The following is an 18,740-nucleotide window of genomic DNA, read 5'->3' on the forward strand; positions in this document are numbered from 1 at the left end:
TGTGGGGGAATGTAACAGCAAATATAGGTTAGAAAGCACAACACAAAATAACTTACAATAGCTAATACATAATCTAAGAAAATCTATTACTGATAAGGAATATGTAAGACATAAAGTAAAAATTCTTCAAAAATGTAAAAGATCTGAATAAATAAGCCATACTGTATTCATAAATGGGACAACTTACTAAAGACATCAATTTGATCCCTTAGTTTATAACGCCAAAACATTCCAATAAAAGCTTCTAACTGGTGGAAATTTATCAGATTTCAAATTTTTTAACAAAGTAATAAAGGTCAATAGTTTAATCAGTCACATATGCCCTATGCCACTGAAGTGAATAACCACACGTGGGCCCACATGGTCCTATAGGCCACAAGCCAGTCTTTTAGTTTCTCCCTGTAGCTACCTCTGGACATAGTTACAGCTCCCATGGTGTAAGTCATGCGATCTGGCTTCCCATGAGACCAAGTGGTACAATCAGAGTTCATTCCCTATGTGAGGAACTTCAACCCAAAGGGAGATGGCCAATGAATTCTGTCCCTTAGAACAGTCTATTAACAGGAAAAAATACGGTTTCTTATAAGTCTGTCTGAATACGTCCCATGTAATAAAGTGACCAGCTGTGTTTGTGAAGCGGTGGCCCGTCTGGTACATCACCTTACACCAGTACTTAAGCCTTGCCTAAGGCTCTATTTGCTAGGGCACTTGTGCTAAAAACAGGCAATTTCTGAAGTAATTAACGAATTTAAAACAATGGGACAGTTTCATAGGAAACAAACAGATCAGTCAAAAAAATCAAATAAATCTATGTATATATTGAAAATTGCCAATATAACAGGCTGTTTCACAAATTAGAAAGAATTGATGATTTAGTAAATAATGTTGGAAAAAAATAGCTTTATAAAGATTAAAAAATTGGAATTATATTGCAGAGTATATTTAAATGCCCTCCAGAAAGATTAAAGACTTAAGTGTGAATAGAAAAAATTAACACCAACAGAATATAACCACAACATAGGAACAAATTTAAAGCCTTAAATGCACACAATTTGGCTGCATCTAAATGAAGAACATTAAAGATAACATTAGCAGACAAGTTATAGACTAAGAGAAAATATTTCTAACTGCGTACAACTAAGAAAGGGATACATCTAGGATATAGAAGAAACTCAAGAAAATGGACAAAAAGATATTAATAAGCATTAATAAGATTAGCAACACAGAAACAAAAATATATGTAAGATGGTAGCAACAAAATTCAAGACACAGAGATCAATATACATCTATCACATTGATAAAAATTAGAAAGTTACAGCATTTCAGAACTATAGAAGATGTGGCTGAAACTAGAACCTCCCTGCCCCCCACTTCGTTGTTAGTGGACTCTCAAACTGTTGTAGCCACTTGGAGAGCAATCAGGTAGAAGAGTGAAATTAAGAATGCATGTACCCCATGACCTAGCAATTCCACCCCTTGATATATACCCCAGGAAAACTGTTGCACTGTGCTTACAGTGACAAATATGAAGACTTTCATTATTGCATTTTTGGGAGCAAGCAATGTAGGTCTCCAAAGAGACAGATAAGAACCTCATAGAATGTAGTCTATGTACATAATTAAAAAACTATGAAGTTATCTAATCAAGAACAATGAACGAGCTCTAGATTCTTCAACATGGATATTTCATAGTGAATAAAAATCAAGATCTTTTAAGTTTTAATCTGAATACAATAAGATACATGTATAGATACATATGAAGAAAATATATCTAAATTGTTGTTTAAGAAAAGCATTAAATACAACCAAGAAGAAGTTCTTTGGGAAGCAAAAGAGTAAGATTTTGGAAACAGAAAAAAAAAAATCGGAAAAACAAAGAGGTGGCTAGCATAGGTAACCCATAGAAGCCAATAATAAACCAAGAAGGACCATCAAGTCAGTTCTACACACCTAAGGTCCAAAATAAAACAGAAAGGGAGCTGACAAATTTGTACTTTAATGTATCTCTGAATACAAGTTAAAAACTTTGATGGTACGACATGTTGGGGTATAAGGAAACAGATTTCAAAAGTTTCAATTAAGGGAAAAAAGAATCACCAGGAATTAAGGTGACCAATAAATGATAGTGAAGTAGAGGTGTGTCCTAATTTTAGCTTATTTTATACCTAGTAGTTTGTACCTCTTAATCCCCTCCCCTATCTTGCCCTTCCCACTTGCCCCCTCCCCACTGGTAACCACTAGTTTGTTCCATCTATTAGTCTGTTCCTTTCCTGTATTTACTAGCTTCTTAGATTTCACATATAAGTGATATCATATATTGTCTGCCTTATTTCACTAAACATAATACCTCCAAGTTAATCCACTTGTTGCTAATGGTAATATTTCATTCTTTTTATGGCTGAATACTATTCCATTGTATATATATACCACATCTTCTTTATCCATTCACCTGTTGGACACTTCGATTGCTTCCATATCCTAACTATTTTAAGAAACAGTACTATAAATATGGGAGTGCATGTGGCTCTTCAAATTATCATTCTCGTTTTCTTCAGATATATACCCAGGAGCGGAACTTCTGCATCCTTGGTTTTTTTGAGGAACCTCCATACTGTTTTCCACAATGGTTGTACCAATTTGCATTGCCACCATCAGTGTACAAGGGTTCCCCTTTCTCCTCATCCTCATTTGTTATTTGTGGTATTTTTGATGATAGCCATTCTGACTGGTGTGAGGTGATACCTTACTGTATTTTTGATTTGCATTTCTCCAATAATTAATGATGTGGAACATCTTTTCACATGCCCGTTGGCCATCTGCATGCCTTCTTTGGAAAAATGTCTCTTCAGCTTTCCTGCCCATTTTTGCAGCAGGTTCTTTATTTTGAATGTTATATGAGCTGTACATAATTTAGATATTTACCTTTTATCAATTATATCATTTACAATTATTTCCTCCCATTCAGTAGACTTTTTTCATTCTGTCAATGCTTTCCTTTGCTGTACAAAACCTTTTAAGTTTAATTGGGTTCCATTTGTTTTTTTTTTTGTTGTCTGCTTATTTTTAATGAAACATGAACAGTACATACCCAAAGTAGACATAACAGGATAAAAGCCTTGGTGGGGAAACTAAGTCATGACCTCCATTAACTGGAGTTTTGAGTGATGGACTATAACTGTATGCCATGCTAAGGAGCTGATACTTTATCTTATGAACCACAGAGGACCACTTAAGGTCCTAATGCTGTGGATGAACACTGGCAGATTTGTGTGTTAAAAGGATCATTTATGGGGATCACTGGTGTGGAACACTGAAAATGGACAAGGATGGCAGGAGGAAAATCATCAAGAGTTCCTGCTCCCCCCACCCAATTCCACATGAAGGATGAGGGCTATATCAAAAGATAATTAAGTAATTAGTTTTTAAACTATACCATAAAATCTTATCAATGGAAGGGAAGTTTCAGAAAAAAAGCAAGTTTTGTGAAGCAATAATTTATAAGCTTGTCTCCATACATGTGAAGTAAATAAGAGACCAAGTTACTGTTTTAAGCTGATGGTTAAGAAACTTTTAGAGGTAAAAATATTCCCAAAGGAAATCCCAGCCAGTGTCACAGAATTGTTTTTTTCTACAGCAGTTTTGAATTTCTCCAAAACAGAACCAGAACTCATCTGGTTACCTGAACATATCTAAATAGGATGACTGGAAGAAAAATTAAGGTAGGAGAGAGAAGGATACAATCTTGAGAAACATGACCAATAGGGAAACGCATAATTTTGGGAAGGGTTTAAACCAAGACACCATCAAGTTGTGAATTATATTTTCTCAAAGTATAAATCTACAGATCATGGTTTTATTAATGAGATGTGCAACTTGCTACCATGGTTTGTGCCTGACGTTTGAGAGGAAAAATAATGTTTTGCAGATACTTCCACTAATTCAACAAGTCACTTCTTTCCAACTCAAAGCTTTACCTTAAAAGCCCTCATTTGTTTTTCACTCATTTTCTTCATAGTTTCTTCCATCTTTCACTTACTCATTCTACTACATGTCTGCATCCCTACCCCCTCCTCAGCTCTTTACAGAAGTGATTTGTGCCCTCCTATCTTTTCCTTTCCAAAACCCCATGTAGCGTGAGGTTTCGTCTGAGACTCTATTCTGAGGCTCTTCCTCATCACCTCCAAATCCAACCCAGACCTAACTACACACTCAGTGCGGGAGGGAGAAAGGACAAGCAAGTACACTCTGTAAAATCAGCAATAAAACCTCTGAGAACTGCAATGCTTCTGGATATAGAGGAAAGACTCTTCATAAAATTCAATATTCTTGACTGGTTTCCTGTTAACTTGGCATTTCAAACCCAATGTGTCAGCACTCAATGCAAGATACAAGTCCTATTCATTCTAATGCATGTGGGGTGTGGGCAGGATACATACTACAAAAGGAAATTCCTATTATGTTCCTTTAATTTTATGATCGTATTCTTGGACCTAGAGACTTAAGTGATAGGAATTTTTAAGAATCAAAGGGTTGTTTTAGACATGTTTTTGAAAGGTGTTTTTTCCCTCTCAAGTTAAACAGCCAGTTTTATTAAAATACTCTTAATGGAGGTTGAGAAAATTAAATACTTAAGTATTAATCTCTACAGTAAAGTGTAGGATATCAAACCAAAAGCTACATAATTAACACCGCAGAGAACAATTCTGTCACTGGTTGAGTCCTGCTCTGCCTTCCGTGCATGTACATTTTCATGAAAATTTAACAAGTTATCTTCTAAAATTCTCATTGAGAACTTCAAAATTTGTGTTAGAAATGAAGCCACGTCTCTCAATAAAGTTTAGAATACATCTGTGCCCACCATACCAATTTTCCTCAAGAAATTGATTCATGTAATTTAAAAAACTTTTGTACAAAATTTTTCTAAAACAGTATAGAACTTGATTACGTATTTGAATATTCAGTAAGAATCCTCTGGACCAGTCTGGTGTTTCCTCATGTTTCTACAGACAGAGTAATTTTCACTATTAAATTTGTTATTCTTTAATTTAGCAATCTTTTCCTTTCGCAGCTGCTTGATGTTGCCATTAAAAATTCTCAAGGATGACACAAACAGATGGAGGGACACACCATGTTCCTGGATTGGAAGAATCAACATCGTGAAAATGACTGTACTACCCAAAGCAATTTACAGATTCAATGCAATCCCAATCAAATTACCAATGGCATTTTTCACAGAACTAGAGCAAGAAATCTTACGATTTGTATGGAAACGCAAAAGACCCCGAATAGCCAAAGCAATCTTGAGAAGGAAAAATGGAGTTTGTGGAATCAGGCTTCCTGACTTCAAACTATACTACAAGGCCATAGTGATCAAGACAGTATGGTACTGGCACAAAAATAGAAAGGAAGATCAATGGAATAGAATAGAGAACTCAGAAGTAAGCCCAAACACATATGGGCACCTTATCTTTGACAAAGGAGGCACGAGTATACAATGGAAAAAAGACAGCCTCTTCAATAAGTGGTGCTGGGAAAATTGGACAGCAACATGTAAAAGAATGAAATTAGAACACTTCCTAACACCATACACAAAAATCAACTCCAAATGGATTAAAGACCTACACGTAAGGCCAGACACGATAAAACTCCTAGAGGAAAACATAGGCAGAACACTCTTTGACATACATCAAAGCAACATCCTTTTTGACCCACCTCCTAGAATCATGGAAATAAAATCAAGAATAAACAAATGGGACCTCATGAAACTTAAAAGCTTTTGCACAGCGAAAGAAACCATAAACAAGACTAAAAGGCAACCCTCAGAATGGGAAAAAATAATTGCCTATGAAACAACGGACAAAGGATTAACCTCCAAAATATACAAGCAGCTCATGCAGCTTCATACCAAAAAAGCAAATAACCCAATCCACAAATGGGCAGAAGACCTAAATAGACATTTCTCCAAAGAAGACATACAGATGGCCAACAAACACATGAAAAGATGCTCAACATCACTCATCATCAGAGAAATGCAAGTCAAAGCCACAATGAGGTATCACCTCACACCAATCAGAATGGCCATCATCACAAAGTCTGGAAACAACAAATGTTGGAGAGGGTGTGGAGAAAAGGGAACTCTCCTGCACTGTTGGTGGGACTGTAAGTTGGTACAGCCACTATGGAAAACAATTTGGAGGTTCCTTAAAAAACTACAAATAGAACTACCATATGATCCAGTCATCCCACTCCTGGGCATATACCCAAAGAAAACCATAATCCCAAAAGAAACTTGTACCATAATGTTTATTGCAGCACTCTTTACAATAGCCAGGACATGGAAGCAACCTAAATGCCCATCAACAAATGAATGGATACAGAAGATGTGGCATATATATACAATGGAATATTACTCAGCTCTAAAAAGGGATGAGATGGAGCTATATGTAATGAGGTGGATAGAACTACAATCTGTCATACAGAGTGAAGTAAGTCAGAAAGAGAAAGACAAATATTGTATGCTAACTCACATATACGGAATCTAAAAATGGTACTGACGAACTCAGTGACAAGAACAAGGACGCAGATACAGAGAATGGACTGGAGAACTCGAGGTATGGGAGGGGGCGGGGGGTGAAGGGGAAACTGAGAAGAAGCGAGAGAGTAGCACAGACATATATATACTACCAGCTGTAAAATAGTCAGTGGGAAGTTGTTGTATAACAAAGGGAGTCCAACTCAAGGATGGAAGATGCCTTAGAGGACTGGGGCAGGGAGGGTGGGGGCGACTCGGGGGGGGGGTGTCAAGGAAGGGAGGGAATATGGGGATATGTGTATAAAAACAGTTGAATGAACCTGGTGTACCCCCCAAAAAAAAAAAAAAAAAAAAAAAAAAAAAAAAATTCTCAAGGAATGAGAATTTTTAAACTCATTTTTAAGCAACAAAACCAAGTACATGGGAAAGTCCAAAACCAATCAAAACCAAATATTTAAGTATTATAAATCTTAAATGTCTATCACATCTGCAGTTTTTTAATGACTTCAATTACTAACAACCCAGTCACATTTCAGTATTCACATATCCAACTAGTTTTTCTACTTTGCATGCGTACTCATACACACACATTTGGACATGTAAGCAAAAATACATATTATATATAGTTGAGTTATATTAATATAATATCAGCATTTTCATGCTCCATAAAAATTTCCCCCAAACTTTAAGTGACCCTTTAAAATTACTAATGAAATTAATCTCTAGAAATAGAGGCTGAATTTTTTGTAAATTTTTGTACATCTCTCACATTTACAAAAATGCTGCAAATCACCAACTTTATACACAAATATTTGCCTATACTTCTAATTTGTTAGGTGAATTTCTTAAAGGTTTTTAAAAAAAATTCAATATGTGCATAAACATATATAATACCCCCATGCAAAGCTTTTTACATAACAACTGACCTAAATGTTAACACATAAACATGTATCTACACATACCTGTGTATGTATAAAATTCTCACATTTGAAAATATTAAGAACTTCATGTAAGCCATGAACTCTTCCAGGTGCTAGAGATAAGACAAAATCCCTGCTCTCATGGAACGGTCACGCAGGAAAGAGAATAACCTACCAAAAACACATTAGTGATACCTAATGAAACTAAAGTAATACACAATAGAGAATATTATTTTATATAAGGTTATCAGTGGAAAGCTTCTCTGGGGAGGTGACATTTGCATAGGGACCTAAATGCGGAGTGGAAACAGTGTGAATATTATGAAAAAGTGGCCTAAAAGAATCAGTACATTGGATGTTTTTCATGTTCATATGCATATACTTTTATGTTCATCCACTGAACAAAAATGTACTTGGTACTATACTATATATAATAATATATCAGGCAAGTTCCTAAGACAGATACCATCCCTACCTTCACAGGGCTCATGGTCTAGCAGGGGAGCTGGACATTTCATAAGTGATTTCCCAAATAATTATTCCATTCTAATTTTGATGCTGGGCAGAGAAAACAGGGCACCAGGAAAATGTGTAGCGGGTTGGACTAACCTAGAGGGGACGGGGCTGAACAGTAACAGCTTCCCTAAATGATAATTTACTTACTATCTAAAGGATACACAGCAAGATAGGAAGTAAAGTTCCAGAAAGGACCAAACTTGTATTTGAGGAAATAACTAGAGCACATAGAACAAGACGATGAAAGGATGAGACAACAAACGGTGGGGGACACAGTCCAGCAGATGCACATACAGAATTGCATCCTGACATCTGTAACCTCCCGGCACCGTCTGGTGAGGAAAAGCCATCCGCAACCTCAAACTCGGGAAAACAGCAACAAAACAACACACCTTTATGGCCACAGTCCACATGACTTTGGATCAGATTAAGATGTTTCTTCGACGTATAATTCAATCTCATATGACCTTACTTACAATTGCCTGATTTCTGCTCAGCTCAGGAAGTGATCAATGCTACTATGTATTTTCTACATGACCTCCACCAAGGAAACTTACACCCTTGATAAAATATAACATGTCAAGTCCACATTTCAAGGCCACATTAGTGACTGACCCATTTGATGGTTTTGTAGTTCTTTTGATCAAATATTTCAGTTTTCCATAAATGCCCAGAAAATAGCCCTGGAAAATAGAAAAATTTTTTCCTTGGGACAATTTTGTGTATTTTTACCTTAAGTGTAAGAATTTAAGAATAAAAGTCAGTATTTACTGTTACAAACCTTCTCTTTCCTAAAGCCTAGATACTCCCCTCCCTAGGGATGATTTGCACCTTGCATCACTGAGAAAATAAAAACCTGCCAACAAACCCATCTTCCCACTACATCTATTAATCTATATCTGTACCCAAATATGGCTTTTCCCCCATCCCTGTGGACGAACTATCCATATACTACACCCTATCCCCTCTCCATACAGTACCAGTCTTTTCCTTTCTACTAAATCACCCTATCAGCATATCAGTATGTTGTTATGCCATCCACCTTAATAAAAAATTCTTAGTTTACAACCCCCTTCGCGGCTACCCCATTTTTATGCTCTATATGCATGGAAGTTCCTATAAAGAGCGGCCCTCCTGTTCTCTAGTCATCAATTCCAACCAGGTTTCCATAACTACCCCCACCCCCAAACACTGGTGATTTCACACTGCTAAGGTTTATGGTCAGTTCTCAATTCTTTTTTTAAACCACTATGCAACATTTAACAACTGCTCAATCATTCTTGAACCCCCTTCTTCACTAGGCTTCTGAGACATTACCATCTTACTCTGTGGCCATTCCTCTTCTGAGTAATGCCCTTCCCAAGATATCCACTTCTGATTTCCAGAATTTGAAGATTAGAGATTTTGAGATGGGGAGATTATCCTGGATTATGTAGATGAGCATGATGTAATCAGTAGGATTCTCCTAAGAGGGAGCCAGGGTAACAACAGATGTGACACTGAAATCAAGAGTTTGATATGGGGGTTAGGCCAGGAGCCAAGGAACGCAGGTGGCCTCTAGAAACTGGAAGTCAAGGGAATAGTCTCCCCTGTAATCTAAGAAACACAGCCCTATCACCTTGATTTTAGATTTCTGGTCTTTAGAATTTTTAAGTATTTTTTTTAATTCTGTAAGTTTTTGGTAATTTGTTTCAACAGTAATAGGAAACGAATACATTTTTCCAAACTCAATCTTTGACTGCTCCAGGGTTTGGCCCTTGCACCTCTTATTTTCTCTGTACCTGTTTTTCTAGTTATCTCAATTAACACCAAGGCATTAAATGTCTGCATGATGGCAGTTCTCACGTGCCTATCATTATCTGGACCTTTCCACAGAATTCTAGTTTCAAACAGTCAAAATTGTCAAGGGAGATAGTTGAATATGTCTAAAGGAAATCTCAAACTTAGTCTATCAGAACCAAACTTTTGATCTGGTCACACAAAACTCTCTCTTCCTTTAGCATTCTCCATCTCAGTCAAGGGCCACTGCAACTGGGAGATTGGGACTGACATATACACACTATTGATACTATGTATAAAATAGATAACTAATAAGAACCTACTGTATAGCACAGGGAACTCCATTCAATGCTCTGTAGTGAGCTAAATGGGAAGAAAATCCAAAAAAGGGGATATATGGATACATATAGCTGATTCACTTTGCTGTACAGCAGCAACTAACACAACATTGTAAAGCAGCTACACTCCAACAAAAATTAATTTTTAAAAAAAGGCAACTGCATTCTAGCTATTCAGAGCAAATTTTTGGACACATGGAATTCTTCCCATTCTGATATCCCATGCGTGACCAACTGGCTTATCCTCATTTTACTTTTAAATATATTCAGAACACAAACACTTCACACCAAATACTCTACTATACAAATTGCCCTAACTGTCATCATCTTTGCCTTGATCATCACTATAGCTTACTTCTTCCCTTACCTGCTGTAAGGGTACCAATCCCTGCAACTGACAGGGTGACCACACAGAAGTGGGATTCCACACAGCACCAGCAAAGTCTTCCCTTCTCGTTCAGGGTAAAATCTAAAGCCCATAACATTGCCTTTAAGGCTCAACAGGACACGGGACCCAGGTACACCTCCTACTTCTCCCCATGATGTCATTCTCCTCTAGCCTCGCTCCACCTTCTTAGATTCTGTGTCCTGTACCTAAAATAAGGTTTTCTCAATTACCTGCAGGACTTATCCCCTCACTTACTTTCCAATGCTGGCTTAAATTTTACCTTTTCACACAGTACTTCTGACTGCTCTGTAGAGAACAACTTCCCACCCTTGGAACTCTGTCCTATTTTACTCTTCTCTATTCGTTAAAGCCAACACACACACACACACACAAATCATACAGAAGAGAGAAATATTTTGTACAAATTTCCTTATGAACACCTTTATGATCAAAAATAATTTTCATAAGAACTTGTATCAAAACCTCCAAAATGCTGTGAGAATGCCTTATCTGCACCATAAAACGGTTATTTTTGTGTGACTACATTCTCAATTCTCCCAAGAATGCAACAGAAGAGAATTTATCACATACAACAGATACCTTAGGGTGTTGGTTCCCAAAATTCAGTGTCAATCAGGATCATGTGGCAGGCTTGTTTGTTAAAACACAAATAGGTGGGCCCTATTCCCAGAGACTCTAAGGGAAGTCTGAGGTGGAGGCCCAGAATTTGCATTTTAACAGGTTCCAAAACATGCTTATGCTGCTGGTCTGGGAACCGTAATTTGAGAACCAGAGCCTCGGTGCATTAGGGCTTAATTCTCTACCAAAAACTGTTGAAACACGCAACTCTAATGTGAAGATCATAAGATTGTATTGTTTTCTAATATAGAGCTATCATATTTATTCTTCTTAATGTAAATGCTTATATAAGCAAATTCTTTCATTAATTTTAGAAAATATTAGAGATAGTAGGCAGATGTCTAGCTCAGCAATTTAGGCTTTTTAGGATTTTCAATAGGGTAACATTTGATTAATGACCAAATACAGGTAAATTTCTGTATAACAAATTTTAAGAAAACAAAACAAATCATGGCTGACTATTCATACCATGAAAACTGATTCTGATTTACATTCTCAATATTTAAAACAGTAATTGATAGCCAAGATTGATTCACTGTGCGATTAATTTTCTATCCAAAATGCAGTATTTTTTATTTTAAGATGTCAATATTTGGACTTCCTAGATGGCACAGTGGTAAAGAATCCGCCTACCAATGCAGGGGACATGGGTTCGAGCCCTGCCCTGGGAAGATTCCACATGCCATGGAGCAACTAAGCCCATGTGCCACAACTATTAAAAAAAAAAAAAGGAAAGATGTCAATATTTATGTTACCATCATCTCATATTCTTTAAAGTCCATCTATCTCTATTTACTGATTGTCTAACAGCCAAGCACTGCCTTAGTTGTTGTAAGTGATCTTATTTCATTGGGAAGTTTCTGACAAGCATAATACCTGATATTTAATAACTGTTTAATCAATAAACACAGAAATGAATAGCAGTAAAATTTACAGGTACAAAAATGTTTCCAAAACATGAAAACAAAGACAATCCAGTATAATCTAAACATGAATGATTTGATATTTTGAAAGCACTTACTTTTAAACTTTTAACTAAATGTCTATACAGCTGTGCAGAATGTTCACTACAGTAGGCCTGAGATTGCTTTGCATCGAAAGACCTGCTCACCAAGTGGGCCCTTGGCCAGCGTCTGGGAACTTGGCTCTTGGAGTGTTTCCAGTGAACAGTTAACTGATAAGAGTGGCTCACTGTGCCTAGATGTTTACATGAACAATATGGTTCATGCTGAGCACCTCCTTTCCTCCTGAGAATCTGAAGTTTATGTTCAAGGTAGAAGGTATCTACGTAACCAACCCAATACCCTAGACCTCAAGTCTCTAATGGGCTTCCCTGAAAAGAAACATCACACCCATGCTAATGCCTTTTCATTGCTGGAAGGAACATATGTTTGTGCAACCCTGAAGGGGACAGATCATGAGGAATATTACACATGGATTCCTCCAGACTCTGCCTGGGTCTTTTCCTCACATGAACCAACTTCACTCTAATCAATGTTAGCCTTGAGTTCAACTATATACTGAATTCCATCGGTTCTAGCTAATCTCCAAATATGGGGGTGGTTCTTAGAGACCCTCAACACAGCAGACTGTCAGAAAGCCAAGATTCTTACCTGCCGATATGCTTCATAAATCACATCAAATAGAAAGGCCTGTGGCATTTCACTTGCCCTGTGGCTGGCACGTTCCAGCGAGTGGTCCAAGCAGCCATCTGCAGATGGACTGATGACAGTAGATACAAGAGGTCGGATTGCTCCTGCAGCCTAAAGGACAACCAAAGGGGAAAATGACACATTTATTTCACCTAGAAAATATCCACAAGTCAAATTCTGAACTCTGTATCTCTGTTTTGAAATAGATCTTATACCTACAACAAGCTACCTCAAGTAAATAAACAAGTCTTAATTTGATTCATAAATCAAATAATTTCCAATGAAAAACCAATCTCATACCACTATAGCTCCATAGACTAGAGACAGAAATAATTTTTCATTTTGGGTCCAAAATCCTTTTCATCACAGGCCACTGAAGTCAAATACTAAAAAAGGATGCTAAGACACAATTGGACATTCCCTGAAGATGGAAAGAAGAAAGAGACTACTGTCAAAGAATTGAAACGGATTATACATGAATATTTACTTGTTAGTGTGCCTTCAGATTTTTAATTTACACATTAGATCATTAAGGAAAAAGACATATTCCCTAAGATCCCCAAAATGAGCTCAGCCACAACCCAAGTGACCATGAATTCACGTCTTGCTCTAATTCCTGTGAAAAACAACTCCCTTCAAACATAGCATCTATGCAACACTCCCTGAGGCAAAATATCCATTGATATCAATTTCTCTGATGAAAGCTCTCATTAATAGATGCATCTAAACTTTAAAAAGACACCGTATCTGACAGTTTTTCCCTTTGCCTTTAATAATGTTTCACTGTAATGTAGTCTTGAAGGTCATTACCAGACAGCTACCTTGGTGAAGCAGCCTTAAAGTTCCTAGGGTAGGCAGTTAACCCAGCTACCTTATATTGACTGTTAAATGGCCTATCTTTCATGTAATTGCAGCACATAACATTAATACCTAAGAACAAATTTGGTCTCCAGGAGACCAACATCTGAGAAAGATACAGTCCACAAACTAGTTTACAAAAGCCAAGGGACTGGCTGAAAATCAAAGCTAACATGTGAGCCAAGTAGACAGTGTACAAATTGTGTCACCATTTCCAATGACTCAAGCAGAGATCTGCAGCCTAGGCATAAAAGCAAAACTGAAGAACAGCTAGGGGTGATAGGGAGGGAGTGATGTCCACTAGGTAAAAAGTAGGTAAAAGAGCAAGCCCGTATGATAGCTCTATTTTCACTTTTTTAAGGAACTTCCATACTCTTCTCCATAAAGGCTGCACCAATTTACATTCCTACCAACAGTGTGGGAGGGTTCCTATTTCTCCACGCCCTCTCCACCATTTATTGTTTGTAGATTTTTTTTGATGACAGCCGTTATGACCAGTGTGAGGTAATACCTCATCGTAGCTTTGATTTACATTTCTCTAACAATTAGCAAGGTTGAGCATCTTTTCATGTGCTTGTTTCTTTTGCAGGTTTTTTTTCATTTTTTTTTTTTTTCATGTGCTTTTTAGCCATCTGTATGTCTTCTCTGGAGACTTAGTTGGACCTTCTTCCCAGTTTTGATTGGGTTGTATGGTTTGTTTGTTTGTTTTTTGATTCTGAGCTGCATGAGCTGTTTGTATATTTTGGAGATTAACCCCCTTGTCGGTCGCTTCATTTGTAAATATTTTCTCCCATTCTGAGGGTTGTCTTTTTGTTTTGTTTACAGTTTCCTTTGCTGTGCAAAAGCCTTTCAGTTTAATTAGGTCCCATTTGTTTATTTTTCTTTTCATTTTCATTACTCTAGGAGACAGATCGAAATGGATCGTGCTGCGATTTATGTGAAAGAGTGTTCTGCCTGTTTTCCTCTGAAAGTTTTACAGTATCCAGCCTTACATTTAGGTCTTTAATCCATCTTGAATTTATTTTTGTGTATGGTGTTAGGGAGTGTTCTAATTTCATTCTTTTACATGTAGCTCTCCAGTTTTCCCAGCCCCACTTATTGATGAGACTGTCTTTTCTTCATTGTATAGTCTTGCATCCTTTGTCATAGATTAGGTAATCCAGCAATCCCACTCTTGGGCATATATCTGCAGTAAACCATAATTCGAAAAGATACATGCACACCAATATTCACTGCAGCAGTATTTACAATAGCCAGGACACGGAAGCAACCTAAATGTCTATCGACAGAGGAATGGATAAAGATGTGGTACCTACATACAATGGAATATTAGTCATAAAAAAGAATGAAATAATGCCATTTGCAGCAACATGGATAAACCTAGAGACTGTCATACTGAGTGCAGCAACTCAGACACAGAAAGACAAGTATCATATGATATTGCTTATATGTGGAATCTAATAAAAGGGTACAAATGCACTTATCTATAAAACAGAAATAGAGTAACAGATGTAGAAAACAAACCTACGGTTACCATGGGGTAAGGGGCAGGTGGAGGGATAAATTGGGAGGTTGGAAAATATACACACTACTATATATAAAATAGGTAACTAATAAGGACCTACTGTATAGGATAGGGAACTCTACTCAATACTCTGTAATAACCTATATGGGAAAAGAAACTAAAAAAGAGTGAACAGATGCATATGTATAACTGATTCACTTTGCTGTACACCTGAAACCAACACAACATTGTAAATCAATATGCAACATATGTAAATCCAATAAAAATTTAAAAAGAAAAAAAAGAGCAAGCCAGACTTGTCAAATCTAGCACTCATCAGCAGAGGTTAGAAGACAGGAAAGGAATGCACATGCACACACGTACACAGTGCTTTTTAAGGAAAAAATATAGTTCTATTGCAACTACTTATAGTTAATTCTATGCCAGACTATGGCATAAAAATTTAAAAGAACATGAGACATACAAAATGTCACCATGCAGAGCTGTGCAGACTCTCTTCCCAGCAAAACTGTAACTAGAGGAAAGCATTTTTAGAAAACAACCATCTAAAGCCTTTGAAAATTGTCCTAAGGGCATTCAACAAAGTAACATTTAAGAATATCTCTTAAATCTTGAGCAGTCTGTGATACTGGAAGCATCATTTGTTGTTTCCTTCATTCCGCAATACCCAGCTCAGTGTGACTAAAGTGCCACTCAGAGTAGGTATGGCCAGAAAGATAGGGCTCCCTCTCCCCCTAGCTCCCTGTAGGAGAGGCAGAGTGCCAGCATTTCCCATCCCACTCAACTCCATGTCACAAAGGCTCACTTACAGGCAAGTGTGGCCAAGAGGTTGTAGACTCCCTTCTTCCACATAGCCTCCACCCAAAGAGTGGAAGACCTACCCCAGCCATGGTAGGCAGAGAATACTAGGGCCCTGATTACCCTTGGCCCAGCTCACACACAGGGCAGAGGCTCCAAGCCAGGAGAGGCAAAAAGAAGATGAGTCTAATACCTCCAGGCAGCACCCTGCTCATGAAGTTAGTGGTGTTGCTCAAACAACATGCCTTCCAGTAGCTGCAAAGCAGTGGCATGGTGATTTTTCACAGGGAGAAAGACAGGCTCTAAGAACAGACAGCTACGAAGCTCTCCCCAAGGGAACTCACTTAATTGGAAGTGAGTGTGAGAAAGTTTAAGAATAAGTACACTCTGAAAAGAAACAGAGATCTTCATGGTAAGCAAAGAGGAAGGTGACAGCTTCACAGGAGCAAAAAGCTGAACCATAGGCCAGCTCGTTTACCAGAGACAACCAGAACAAGAGACAGCTAACACGAACTACCCACCCATACCCAGAATCTGAGCAAACCTCAAATACTGGCTTCCCAAACTACCCCTGCAAAGGGACAAGAATTTAATTGGATCAAACTGTAGGGTACTTTATGTACTGGGCATTGTTCCAAAAAGAGAGTAGTTAGCAGGCAACAAATGGAGCTTATCAGTTGGGTGTCAGAGGCAGACAGAATAACAAAGAGATCAGAGAAATACAGATAAAGAGAATCCTGCTAAAACCACTATCATTCCATGGTGACTAAACACATGTCTAGAACTGCACCCTCTGTAAAGTGACTTCAGAGGCTTTGCCCTGTACAGGACAAGACTGTGACTTCAGCGGTCTATTTTAGCAGCAAAGAAGATAATAAGCCCTGGGCAGGTATTTGCAACTGACAAAATACATTATCTAAAATATGCATTTTTCAACCCCCCCCCCAAAAAAAAAAAAAAAAAATGGAAGGACATGCATCCAAACAGGAAGGTGTGATCTATACAAAGAAAAAAAAAAGCAGGCAACAGAAACTGCCTGGGAGGGGGCCCAGATGTCACACTTACCAGGTAAGGCTTCAAATCTGGTATTATAAATATGTTCAAACAGCAAAACAAAGTATGATGACCATTAGTATTATCAGTATTAGGAATAGGTATTTTTAAAAACTGAGTAGCAATTTTCAAATTGAAAAATAACTAAAATGAAATTCACTAGAGGGGTTCAACAACAGATTTGAACTGGAGAATAACTGAATTTAAAGTGAGATCAATAGATTATACAAAGAAAAATGAACAGATTCACAGACAAATGTGAGACATCATTACAGACATTTTTGTAATAGGAGTACCAGAAGGAGAATAAAGGCAAGAAAGGAGCAGAAAAAATATTCAAAGAAATTATGACTGAAAATTTCCCAAGGAAAACAATCTGCACACTCAAGGAGCTCAACATACTCAAAGCAGAATACACACAAAGAAATGCATCCCGAGACACATCATAGTAACAATGAAAAAGCTAAAAATCACAGGAAAAAATCTGAAAGCAGCCAGAGGAAAATGTTTTATCATTAACAAGAGAACACCAATAAGATTAACAACTGATTCTAATCAGAAACAATGGAAGCCAGAAGGCAGGTAGGTGATACGGTAACTGCTCAAAATAAAAATCTGTTAAAAGGTTAAGTCCAGCAAAATTAGCATTTACAAAAATCATATCAAAATAGATTCAGAGCAAACAAGCAGAATTTGTGGCTAATCGATTCACCCTAAAAACACTGAAAATCTTTAAGCTGAGAGAAAGCAACCCTAGACAATAATTAAAATCCATATGAAAAAAGAGCACCAACCTTTTAAGTATAAATGCCTGTTTCTCCTTTCTTATATTAAGTTTAAAAAGAAATTCTATAAACATATAAATTAACTGATCAACCTATAATATCGAAAAATATATTTGACAAAAACAGCATAAAAGAAAAGATGAGTAAAGTGTATTACATGAAAGAAATAATGGATAACTTGAATCTATAATAACAAATGAAAACTGAAAATGGAAAACAACAAGGTTAATATGACATTCCTTATAAATATAGCTCATTTTCCTTCTCAGCTTCTATAAAGGTGTAAAATAAGATGAAGTGATAACAGCAATGGATTATTGGGTTTCTAACATACATGCACCTAACACTAATAGCACAAAAAGGCGGAAGAGGGAATAGAGCTATTTAACAGTAACATTTCTGTACCTCCCTAGATTTTAGTTAGTATATATCTGAATTATGTTAAGATGTATACTGTAAGCCCTAGAGCAACCACTAAGAAAATAAAAAGTAAAAGTGAGAAAATAAACAAATTAATGTTCCAATAGAAAATATTCATTTAATACAAAAGAAAGCAGTAATGCTAAAGAGACACAAAAGAAACAGAAAATCAACTGGCCGACATAAATCCAACTATATCAATAACATTAATTTTAAGTGGATTAAACAATCCAAAGTCACACTGTCAAACTTGATTCAAAACCCAACTGCACGCCATCTACAGGAGACACACATTTAAGACTCAAAGATCCAAATACACTGAATATAGGAGGATGAAAAGGGATATACAAGAAGCTAACAGCAACCATAAGAAAGCTGGAGTAGCTATATTAGGAAAAAACCAAAAATGTTAGAAATAAAGCCATTTTACAATAAAAAACAAGATATAAAAATTCATCGAACATATCCCCAAGGACATGAAGCAAAAACTGGTACGATGAAAGGAGAAATAAGTAATCCAACAGTTGGAGACATCAA

The 18,740-nt window shown here is 37.0% G+C and overlaps 1 protein-coding gene across 3 annotated transcripts in view; it reads right to left on the minus strand.

Moving 5' to 3' along the window:
- CRPPA (CDP-L-ribitol pyrophosphorylase A) overlaps positions 1-18,740 on the minus strand; it is a 318,526-nt gene that overhangs the window by 259,644 nt on the left and 40,142 nt on the right. For 2 of the 3 annotated variants that reach the window (XM_057733917.1, XM_057733916.1), the window contains exon 3: positions 12,726-12,875. The exons of the other annotated variant lie outside the window; for it this stretch is intronic. In XM_057733917.1, the coding sequence (XP_057589900.1) occupies positions 12,726-12,875 (150 nt within the window). The remainder of the gene's footprint in view (positions 1-12,725; positions 12,876-18,740) is intronic. 3 annotated transcript variants of the gene reach the window in all.

Source organism: Hippopotamus amphibius, chromosome 4, assembly GCF_030028045.1.
Source record: "Hippopotamus amphibius kiboko isolate mHipAmp2 chromosome 4, mHipAmp2.hap2, whole genome shotgun sequence".
NCBI classification, from domain to species: Eukaryota; Metazoa; Chordata; class Mammalia; order Artiodactyla; family Hippopotamidae; genus Hippopotamus; species Hippopotamus amphibius.